The sequence below is a fragment of the Calidris pugnax genome, unplaced genomic scaffold (genome assembly GCF_001431845.1).
Source record: "Calidris pugnax isolate Ruff unplaced genomic scaffold, ASM143184v1 scaffold63, whole genome shotgun sequence".
Classification (NCBI taxonomy): Eukaryota; Metazoa; Chordata; class Aves; order Charadriiformes; family Scolopacidae; genus Calidris; species Calidris pugnax.
In genome coordinates this window covers 8792301-8804704 of record NW_015090852.1, presented here as the reverse complement: position 1 = coordinate 8804704, position 12404 = coordinate 8792301, and the positions used below count along the sequence as shown (strand labels likewise).

At 36.3% G+C, this 12404-nt stretch overlaps 1 protein-coding gene across 1 annotated transcript in view; it reads right to left on the bottom strand.

The window, feature by feature from the left end:
• VAV3 (vav guanine nucleotide exchange factor 3) overlaps nucleotides 1–12404 on the bottom strand; it is a 168790-nt gene that overhangs the window by 22570 nt on the left and 133816 nt on the right. Inside the window, exons 22-23 of the mRNA XM_014943349.1 lie at nucleotides 8884–9020; nucleotides 3469–3534 (exon numbers count right to left, since the gene is read on the bottom strand). Coding sequence (XP_014798835.1) covers nucleotides 3469–3534; nucleotides 8884–9020 — 203 coding nt within the window. The remainder of the gene's footprint in view (nucleotides 1–3468; nucleotides 3535–8883; nucleotides 9021–12404) is intronic.

Below are 12404 nucleotides of genomic sequence, written 5' to 3'. Positions count from 1 at the left end.
ACTCCAAATGCTTCACTTAAAACACTGGCTAAGTATTTTCTTACATAACTTCAGAACATTTTTTTATTGAGGAAGTTTTTTAAAAAAAAAAAAAAACTTAGATTAGGAATTAAACTAGTACCTCTCCTAACTACTTCTTCTCCACAAGAGTAAACAAAACTGCTCAGGTTTTCGTGATCGGATAGGGTTTTGGCTAATTTTAAATTTACTTCAGATGTAACTTCTATCCCTGCACTGTTATGATTCATTTCCATGAACCAAAATTTGCAGAGTTCATAAAGCTCTGCTTATTGCCTTTGACATAATGGTCACTCAAACTAAATACATAAACACTTAAGTACCTCTCAACCCAAGATTTTCATGATAAAATTCTGAATTTTATAGGACAGCCCAAAACTTCCAATTATTTCTAACTAAGAAAGCAGAACTTAGTGTGGAACACATTAAGTTCTCTGTAATAAAACCAGGGTCACCTGTTCAGCTTGCACAACAGTAAATCTCTCCAGCTGTTAAAACAGTCATTAAGTCAGTCTAGTTCTTGAGAAAAAAAAGGAAACATGCATTACTCCCAAATAGTGTAGACAAAGGGCTCTCAAACAATAGCATTTGTAGTGCTGATGGGTTGCAAGCCCCTTTGAAGTACAAGGGGCCTTGCACAGCCAGGTACTACCATGGGCAGCAGCAGTGGCACTTCATATCCCTACAGGTACTCATGGTGTTACTTGGGTACCTCTGCTTCCAATGGTGAGACTTGGAAAAAAGTTAACAGATTACAAATATGCTGACAATTAGATCCTACAAGAAATGTTTTAGTGAAGCGATGAAATGAGATATTTCAAGGCCAACTAAGCACTTACAGAGTCTTTACATGCTGTGAGATATTTCAATAACGCATTTCGTCTACAGAAGAATTGCACCTTTAATGATTTGTATTATCCCCACAGGACTAATTAAATAACATCAGCAGCAGAAGAAAAAAGAATAGTTAGGAAAAAAATCATTCTTAATTTGTCAAGTATCCTAATATATTGGAAAGGATATAAACATTCAAAGATGGTTTAAGTCCATCCTTCAGAGCAGTTAAACAATAGATGAGCAGTCCATGTCATTAATTTTGAATGGACAGATATATATACACACAACAAGTATTGTTCACTATTATGAAATACAGTAAAATCAAATGTTATTCCAGAAGCTCTTGGCTCATACTGTGCTATGTATCCAATGCCTCTATAGAAATGAGAAAACTGGAAGATAGGAAGAACCAGGTATTACTCTTATGGTGCCAAAAATGTCTGCTGACATATACTACTTATTGCAAAGATAAAAAAATTGTTTATAGGTACATCTGTGAAAAGTCTGGAATATAGATATTCCGGAGCTCAGCAGTTTTTCATTCAATATTCATTCCTAAAGTCTTCTGATGTATGTATTTTATGCTGTTTCTGGGCATTTTTATATCAGCTGGTTGTAAAGACTGTTAGACTAAATAATAACAGTAAAAGTTATAGCATGTTTAAAACCTGATTGATGTTTCAGTATCTTTAACTGCATCATTTATCATAATAAGATGTTTATATTTCATCCTTCCAAGTTAACAGTGGCGAAGCATCAATTTATCTTTTTGTTCTGATCATGACACTGGTTGGTAACATTTCATGAATAATATTTATTCATTCTGTAAAACTGCATTATTTTCAATACTCCTCTAAATAGTGTATTTCTAAATTTCACAGAAAGCTTTATCACTAGAAAGTAATCTTCACAACACCCCATTTTTCCAAACTTTGGATGTCCCACTTCCTCTGCTTTAAAGTATAGTGGTAGTACCAAAAACATTGTTACAGTTGCTGTCAAAGATACTACACAATGACTGGGGCAGCTCCAGGAACCTAATGCCAATACATAGCAGGTACTGCCTGTGCCCAGGGCAGTGACACCATGGCATTGGAAATCCACAACTTTTACAATAAGCCGGGGTGGAGGGAAGAAAGCTAAGTTTGCATGAAGACAGGCTAAGTTCCTTTGAAGACAGGCTGAGATGGTTGGGGTGGTTGAACCTGAAGAGAAGGCTCTGGGGAGACCTTATAGCAGCCTTCCAGTACCTAAAGGGGGCCTACAGGAAAGATGGGGAGGGACTTTTTATCAGGGAGAGCAGTGATAGAACAAGGGTTTTAATGGTTTTAAACTGAGGAAGGGTAGATTTAGATTAGATATTAGAAAGAAATTGTTTACTGTGAGGGTGGTGAGGCACTGGAACAGGCTGCCCGGGCAAGTTGCGGATGTTCCATCCCTGGAAGTGTCCAGGGCCAAGTTGGATGGGACTTTGAGCAACCTGGTCTACTGGGAGACATCCCTGCCCATGGCAGGGAGGCTAGAACTAGATGATCTTTAAGGTCCCTTCTGACCCAAGCAATATTACAATTCACATAACAGTTTCATCTTTATTCCAAATCTGTTCTCTTACCCAATTGAATATACCTTGTACCTACAAATATTCTGTGCATCCCTCTTCAAACAAAATTCTGAAAATATAGGGTACTAAAGATGTCTCAGGATATACTAATGTATTTATATTCTTTAGGATCACATGTATATTTGTTTTTGAAACTAAGGCACAATATAAGCCTTAGAAGCATATCAAAATGCAGCCACTCACAGCTCCTCCTACTACTACTTATAAACCATTTAAGAGGTATTTCTTGATTGCTGTAACGAAAGCAATTCTCTTAATAAGTCAAAGTGTTGTGAATCAAGCTAAGAGCAGTTAAAGCTGTCTTAAAGCAAAGGATTATGATTCATCACTTTTTATGGGTTTACATCAATTAATCCCAACAAAGGGACATATTGTATTCTGATGCACAGTATTACAGAGGGCAGAGAACGAATCAGCAAGCATACAGTATATTAACACATCATCACACCTGCATACAAGTGTACAGATTATAAAATAATTTTTCTTATTGTTATCCTAAACTTTTCCTAGATTGAGAACATCCTTGTGCGAAATAAAAGACTAGTAAGAACCTACAGAGCGGAGAAAATATATTGAGCAGTCAGAATGCAAAGTTTTATATTAGTTTTACACATTTTTAAACTCACTGCTTACGGTGTAATCCCTCTCTCTAACCCAAAGTGACTGGGGAATAGATTAGAAACACAGCATTCTGACCTTACTGCTGGGGACAGAAGAAAGTGCACTTTCACATAAAATGTGTTTGTTCTATACTCTGGAAATTCTTTAGACAGTTCAATTTATTAATATTCCCAAAAGTTAGCTCTGCTTCTCAAACATGTTTTCTTAGCATGTCCTATTTACATCCAATAACTAGAAGTATTAGAATGCTAGATTTTATGCCATATTGAACATACAAAAATGATTTTCCTAAGGTAAGATTAATAAAGCAATGATATGAACTAGGCAGTTTTTCTGTAAGATGACAAACCGAATTAAACAATTATACTTACACATGGGCTCGGCTTTACTGCATCGCTTGGGAAGAATCCAAGTTCTCCTGTTGTTAGATTTCTGCCCTAGAAAAAAAACAAACCACAAAATTTTCCAATTTTGAGACATAATGGGATTAATATTAAATAATAATACACACATAGGGATTTAGGACAGCAAGAGTATATCAAAGAAAATAAAATGCTTTTCTAATAAAGCACTACTCAACAGTTGAGTGTTTTTTTAGGGTTTTTTTGTTTGTTTTTAACTTACATAGTTAAGTAATACTTATAGCTGATACACCTGACAGCTCTGAGAGATGAGACACAAGAAAGGAACTCAGAGCCTGCATTGTGATTCCCAGTTCTGTCAATGTCTGCCAGTGTCCGATATCTTCATTAATGTTAATTGTCTCCTTCAAGTTACTTCGTCCTCAGTTGGTATCATTCTAGTGAGAGCTACCACACTGCAACATTACAGACCCCAAAATGACTAACCACCATGCAGCAGCACTTGCAGCACCTGAGAAATCACACTAACTCCAATGGGAACTTAGGGAACTTAATCCCTCAGACAGTTCAGATACAAAGATCTATAGTTAAGGGTTTCCATAAATGATACAACTCATTGGAAATCTGGTGGGCACGAGAACACTAACAGAATTAAAGATTAACTCTATGTGTATGACATATTCACAGCATGTTGTAGATGGGCCCGCACAACATGAGAGACCAGCTACAGAAACGCATCCAGCATGGCCTAAACTGAGCCTTTTATGCAACACAACTGCTGCCCCAAAGTTGCAGGACCAGCATTTTACTCTGGGCTTCTTCGGGCCAAAAGTGACATGATCATCACAGAGCCATGCCTGAGGGCTCACAATTCACCACAAAGCTCTTCTGAAGAATACCTCCTCAGCTAGATAGAACAGCAAAATAAAAACACCTCTCTAGTGCTAGTAAGCATTTGGCTGTGACCGTGCTGACCACATTTTTCAGAGCAGAACAGAGCACATAGCTAAAATTTCTAAGCACAGATACATAAAAGGAAGGAATCAAAATGTGTATTTTGGCAAACAAGTGTTTTGGTTTCACAGATTTTTAAAAGCACCCAAATGCCTAACCTCCATTCAATCTAATATGATGACTGTAAACATAATATACTACCAGCATTTGGCAATGAGAGTAAGAATGAGTACTTTACAAGCATTGCAGTCTTGAAAATTACATTTCTTTTTTATTTTTGATAGCATACCTGCAACATAAAAAATTAAAAGGGGAAAAAATGCTTCAGAAACAGATGTGGAATTTCTTTGGGCTTTTAGTTAATTTTGTTTCTGTAACACTAAATGTGTAATTCTACCCTAATACCACCACACAAACCAGAATTCAGCAATTTCAAACAGGGTGGAGCTGTCCCAGCTGTCACTGTACCATAACTCTGCTCCAGCAGAAACCAGGACAGCCAGGAATGTAACAAGCACTGAGACAACCCAAGAAAGGACTTGTTTTCTGAAGACAAGCTTCACATGAGATAACTGTAGATGGCTTTCTTAGTTAAGTAAAAGCAAATCCTCAAACAGAATCACGTTTCATTTATTACACGTTACTGAAAGAATAGCTCACTCCAAAATGCTCTGTTGATAATGATCTCATACAAATAATTTGATAATGTCCTTAGGAGACTAGGTTATTTTGTTTACATTTAGAAATCCTAGCTAAATTCATCAAGGCTTTATGTCATTATACACAAAACCATCATGTGTTGTCAGATTATGATTTTAGAATTTAAGATCTATCCATCAACCCATTTACAGCAAAATTATTATGCCACCACACTTTACTTCTACTAATCATTTTTTCCTGCTTTATGTTTCCTGCTTGCTAATTGCTTGTTGTTTGATGAGCAAGCATTTCACCTGAACACTGCCCTATAATGGGTTATGGTCATTATAAAAGCAGAAGCAAAGGACTGGGCAGAAGTAGTTTCAAAATGTATATTATGTATATACTATTACATTGCATTTCTAAATTATTACATTCTATATTAAAATATGTATTACAGGTATGTGTGTGTGTGTCCATGCGTATTCATGTATATAACAGCCAACAAAGCCCTTCACCTCATTTCTTTCAATGACAGTTTCAGCAAAACTAGGGGCTGATTCATGACTCTTGTACCTGTTTTAATGAGACTTTTCTGAAGCCACTTAACACATTTGCTGTGTATTTCCAGACTGCTGTCTGCTACTTAGCTTTGCAACGCCCATTAACTTCATTGCACTTGCACAGAACTAGAACTCCAGAATAGCTAAAATTTATAAATTATCATGTCCTTTTCCCATTTTTATTTTGTTTACTGCAAAGTGTGGTGAAGAGAGGAAGGAAAGAGATGAAAAATTACAAATCAAATTACAAACCAAAAGGCAAAAAAAGGCACTTTCAAAAGGCACTTGTACAGTGCTGCCTCCCCAATGTTTCAATTTTATATCATATATATATTTACAATATACTTAATGCCTTTTGGCTGTTTGCAGCAGGACCACTTACTACTGAAGCATTAGAAACACATCTGCAACAGCTATTACTTGATATGGGTTTAATCTGCATCAAAGAAAAGCTGGTTTTGAAAAAGGAAAGAATCAGCCCAGGAAATATCTGTATTCTTTCGGCATACTTAAGAAACATGATTGCCTGAAGATGGCGGGTAATTGCAATGTAAACCTGTAGAACTAGAATTACATTATATCTTATGGTAGGCACTGCAGCACCCCTGAAAGCCTACCCTCAGGTTAAGCAGATACCAATTTACTCAAACCAAACTCAGGAGAGGAAAGAAATATTCACATCTATAATAAAAATCTGACTACTTCAAAGCTGCACTTCCACGGCTGAAACAACTGGTAGTGATCCAGTTAAGGGGTCTGAAATTTCCATTTAAAACACCAAGTTTTCTACTCTCTCTCCCTCTCCCAGCCTCTCTTCCTTTTATTTCATTCTGCAAATGATGTTAGCTGAGCAGCGGCTAAGCAAGCAGCACAGCTCTTCTAGTCTTGCACCTTGACTAAGCAAAGCAAAGCAGTCATGCATAAGGGGTTGCATTAGTTTCAGCACAAGACCATCCTTCTCTTTATGCACATCCAGGTGCTTACTGAGGGGAGTGAAATAACTTGTGACAGTATCACCCCCATCCCTGCCCATATTACACATTCTCTTTGAAGAAAGCTTAGGTTTTGGATGTTACCAGTGAAGAGGCAGAAAACAAATTATAGTTATCCGAGCCATCTTACCGTCTCTGTGATTGCTCAATTTGCCTCTCAGAAAAGCATTTACTGTTTCATAAAGAAAAAACCCCATACTTCTCCTGTTTTCCAGACTGCATAACAGGTAGATTCATGTGTGTATATGGTCTTGAATTACTATACAATTTACCACGATAATTGCTATACAATCATTCCAGCATTAACTTAGCAGAATTCTAATATCTCTCAAAAGACATTTGATCACATTTAAGCTATATTTTAAGCATTGCTTGGTAACTTGTGCTGTTTATTTGATGTACCATAAAGAATGAAAAATTATACATAAGCCACACATGCTTATCTATTACAAGCACTTGAATTCCTACATGAGTGACTGCTGACTTAAAAATCCGTTCTAATAGTACTCTTGCAGGCCAGCTGTAAATTACTTTAAAACGCCTCAAATAAAACTTAGAGGCTTTAATATGAACTGTGCTTTGCAGGTTTTTTTTCTTAATATGCATTTTAAAATGCAGATGTCATTACAAGATGGCCTGTGAGAAAAAAAAATATATCCTGAATGATGCTAATGGAGATGACAATTTCCATTAAGATTCAAATCTATTATTAAGGCTTCTGGGGAAAAAGCCTTACGCACATTCCGGCTTCTGCTAGTTAAACACAGTGAGATTCTAGCTAAATTCTTTAGTGTGATAGGTTCAAATAACATGTAAGACAAATTCCAGTAGATTGAGTTGACAGATGTATATGAACATGGCAATAGAATCAGTCCCACAAGGTGCCAATAATTCTGGCTGGTATTAAGTGTATTAGCCAGGTGATTACCTTCTAGCCAGTTTCAAATCACATTGTGCTTTAATGCTTCTCTGGGTCAGAACTCAAGACCTTGTAGAACCCAAGCCCTATATATAAAGCCACGTATGCATATTTCACTGCATATGTGAAAATCTGTCAAGCAGTGTTTACAAAAAAAATATTTTTAGTGATGCGAAATATCTGTGGTCTGCTAAATAACAGAATTGGAAGGATGAGGGGGGTTGGTTTATTGGGTTTTGGGGAGGGTTCAAGGGTAGGAGGGGGTGTTACAGTTATTTACATATTTTCTAAATAGATAAAGCAATTCTATTGTTTATTACTTCCTCCAGTTAAATGTTGTTCAGGATGATGCACTGGCATAGAAACAGAATTCAATGATTCAGTCACAAAGAGTTTGTAGGAGATTCAATCCTAACTGAAGCCAGCAAAAAAAAAAAAAAAGTATGACCCAGCTCATGTAACAGACAAAGCAATTTTTATAATTATATTCATTAACTTATTATGGCCTCAAAGAAAAAAGAAAATCATGAAGGCGAACAGGAACAACAATTCAAGACAACAACAGATGCTTCCCAGTTCTTGCTCTATTGATATCCTGAAAATTCTTCTGTTTAGCTCTGTTTCAATTTCTCCAATACCAGTTTTATGCAGGATTCTAGTATGAACGATTAAAAAAATAATAAAGAAAAATGAGACATGCTTTAATGCATCTATCTTTAAAGTGAACGCAAGGCAGCATTTTTAATCTGTTTATGGTTCTCAAGTAAGAGGAAATGTCTGTAACACATGTAGTAGTGATAAGAATCACGTGATACTGAATTCTGCCACCAACAGAATATACTTTTCCAATGTACATAAGAAACTGTCCTTAACTGACTTGAGAGGTCATCAAGAAGTTTAGGTGTAGTTCTGTTTTCTGAAGCTATTTTTCTGCTCTGTAAAACTAATATTCGTAACTGGGTTTTGCCAATATAGCTTGTAGTTCTGCTATGTTAGAGAAGCAGTGACTGAAAATTCACAGGACTTTGCTGTTTATGTGCCAAACACTCTCCTTAACTCCTTAAATTTCACTAGAAGGATTGCTACCAATGCCGTGTTCTTGCAGATTTATTCACTGGGACTTTTACTCCAAGGCAGCAAAAACAAAGTTTTATATGATATAGGAACTGTTCCTTCAAAAGTCAAAATAGTTGTATTTTTGGGGGGTACATTGGGTAAACTTGACTTTTGTTTTGGGTAAAACACAAAGATACTCTTTCGTTGTTCAAAAAGGAAAAAAGTTACATGAGCAGTGTATCAATAAGAATTTAATATCTGTGACTAACGGAATATAGCTATTTGTGAAATGATACACTACCTGCCAAAACAAGCTATGTGCATCTCCTCTAATTAGTTCAATAGTGTCTCCAATCTGGATATGCAATGGTGGACCATCTTGTGTTGCTGGCTGTGGCATTCCATTGTAATTTCGAATTACTTGCATTTTTGGTAAACCTGAACAAACAAACAAAAATAGAAACAAAGCAAACATAAGTCATCATATACTTTTAGTTAATGACAATTTATAGAATCTGAAGACCACAGAAGCAATGAATCAACAAAGAAACACCATGTCTTTACTAGGTGTGGAAAATGAGGAAGTTGGACACGCGCTGCCGAGCAAGAGCTCAGCAGGTATTCTTGCACTGATGGGAAGGAAGCCTTGGGAACAGTAAAACAATGTCTTTATATGATATTATTTGTGTGGTATGAAATCTAGCAAGGCAGTGCAAGGGCAGATAACAAGGCTGAAAAGCAGATAACAGTGTATCGAAACAAATAATAACACTTGTATGTAGCCAATTGTATTGCTCACAACGATGCGTGGACATTCACTCACAACCTATCTCTGTAGAGAGCATGGCTCGTGATCAAAGGATAGAAACTATATATGCTGTAAAAATGAAACATTAAAGGTCTTCATCTTCGTTTCACCACTTGGCGGAGTCCGTGCCCTTTGTTGCCGCACTAGGTACCTGACTAAGGCACCAAGGCAACGTCTTAGTACTATACCACATACAACCTAACAGAAAAGAACTACTTTGAAGAAACATCTTTGCCCTCTCTTCTTCCTGGAGTAAAGTTGGTTTCATGTCTGTGGAGGCTCTTTAATCTAAATGTGCACCCCTGGCTTTGCATAAGGTTCAAGTATTAAGATTAACTTTGTAGTTCAAGGCATAAATTGTGATGAACTAGTTCTAAACCCACCAATACAGATAATCTCATCAGGTTTAGATCATTATTACCAAAAACCCTACCATTGATGTGAACATGTTCAAGAGAGTAAGGATGGCAACCCTTCTAGGCTCCTTACGATACTTTTTCTTCTCTTTTCTTTTTTTTTTTTATATTTTCAGGTTTTGACAGTATTTTTGGGTACACATAGCAGACCCTGGATCAGTTTAGTGTTTCACTTTCAAGACAAGAACGCCAGCTGCACCCTAGTGCTCACACTAGTCCTTCCACTTCAATACTGGTTGCATCTAGACAGCTGACCTAGATTTATTTATTTCTTCCTTTTTTTTTTTTTTTTTTTTTTTTTTTTTAAAGAGAGCAGTCCATTACTTGAGACACAAAGTATTTTCCACAAAGATTAGTCTCTCTACCTGGACAAAGAACTAAATAACTGTTTATAACTACAGTTCCAGAGCCCTCCACAGACATGTATCAATTGTAGGTGGGAGGGGGGCAGGATTTCAGCTGGAAGAGAAAACTGGGTACTGTAACTCCATGTTGTTATACCTATTATGGCATTTTTATAAAAAATACTTAAAGCATCATGGATAGTCAGTGTATTGCACTAAAAGAGTGTGCTGTGATATTGTAAGAATAGTCAAATCAAGTGAAGGACTACCCACTCCATAGTAAACATAGTGAAGACTTAAAAGCTTTTAGAAAAGCTTTTTTTTCCCCCCACTCTTTATACTGCCAAGGAAAGCATAATTTTAACAGAACAGATCTAATTTAATTACTCTCCCTCTATCTTTAAATTTAACTTTATATAATAATATATAATTTTAAAATGCTCCAATTAAGTGGGTGTATCCATTTACAACCTTAACCAGAAAAGTTTTGGTTAAGTAAGATTTTGTAAAAATATACATTAATAAATAAGAGTGAAAGCATGCAAAGTCAAGGTAGCTGGGCTGCCACATTTAACCAGTTTCTTACTGGAGAGTCATTATTAACTTAATTCTAACAACAAAGGATCAGGAGACCTACAAAAGACCTATTTCTGTTGCCAGAGCACTACCATAATTTCGGTGGCAAGACATACAAATATCCATGCTCTCCTCTAAATTGTATGAAACATTAAAGAGAGAACCTTCAATAATTACTACTCTCTGTATTTAAGAATAAATACTAATTCCAAGTGTTGATGAAACATTAAGCAAATAATATCAGCTCTTACGTTACTCAACCCAAAAGACATCATAACTTTTACTTCAAGTTAACTGGCATACTTTAAATGAGCACCTAATTATTAGTAAGCCATTATTCCACTTAGGAAAATATTACTTTGCTTTATTTCTCAATTGAAGGCTGTCATGTTTTCAAATACTGATTCAGCATCACCAAAAAGCATGTCAAAAGCTGACAACTTTGTCCTAATGCAAGGAAACTCCCTCATCACAATATAAGTGGTGGCACTGCATATGTGATAAACAGCGCTCATCTTAGATACACACTTGGAAGTCAAAACAAATGTGCAAAAAGTTATTCACGTTATGAGACCTTGTACAAGGTGATTTAGTTTATCACATTTTTAGTGTGCAGATATAATATACTTAAAACACCACCTTTGTATTGATCTCATCAAAAGACATTGAAGAAATACTCTCATGCACTTCCCAGTGCAAATCCTGGTTTTTTTTAAAGATATTATATTGCTGAAATTACTAATCACGTGTAAAATTACTATTTCTATTTCACTAGTAATTGCGATTCTTGGCATCTCTGAAAACCAGGCCAAGACAATGTAGGGGAAAAATCATGCTGTGTCAACTAGCAGAATTATTCAAAAGGTAACACAGAACTAACAATATCAAAACATACCATGCCTAGAATAGTTGTGTATAATTCAATATGCTTAATTCTGTAAAATCCTACCGCAATTTCAATCATAAAATTCCCTTGGCAGATACAATGTTTAAAGAGTTGATCTAACACCTCTTGACATCACTAGAAAAAATCCTATTCACTTAAATAGACTTGAGGGTTAAGGTCTTAGTCTTAACAGAGACTCTTTCTTAAAACTTCTTTGCTGTAACATCTCCAGAAACTGTGACAACTGCAGCGCTGACGTGCTATAGCTGCTCTCTACTATAGTGACCTGAATCACAGAAACTTCTAGGTCAGAAGGGACCTCAAAGACCATCTTGTCCAACTGTCAACCTGACAAAAATAGACACCCGCACAACAAACAAGAAGCATCACCATCACTAAACCATACCTCCCAGCACTATATCAACCTGTCTTTTGAACACCTCCAGGGATGGTGAACCAGTGGTGATGGTGGCCAGTGAACCTTATACTTCTTGTGTAGTTTTGCTACCTACTTTTATCCAATTGTTGTCTTTGGTCTACTTAGGAGTTATTTATACTCGGCATTGTCTTTGTTATGAATACACACTGCCTATTTATATGCACAATGTATATGCTCTATCACCAGACCTACATAAACCAGCACCTGGAATAACAGGGATACATGGCAAGGATTCCTATACAATGCATCATTGTGATTTCATTAGTTACTGTATTACTTTCATGCACTCACTTCAGTAATAATACTGTCTGCTAAATTCAAGGCCAGTGATTGAAGATGTGTGTATATGCAAA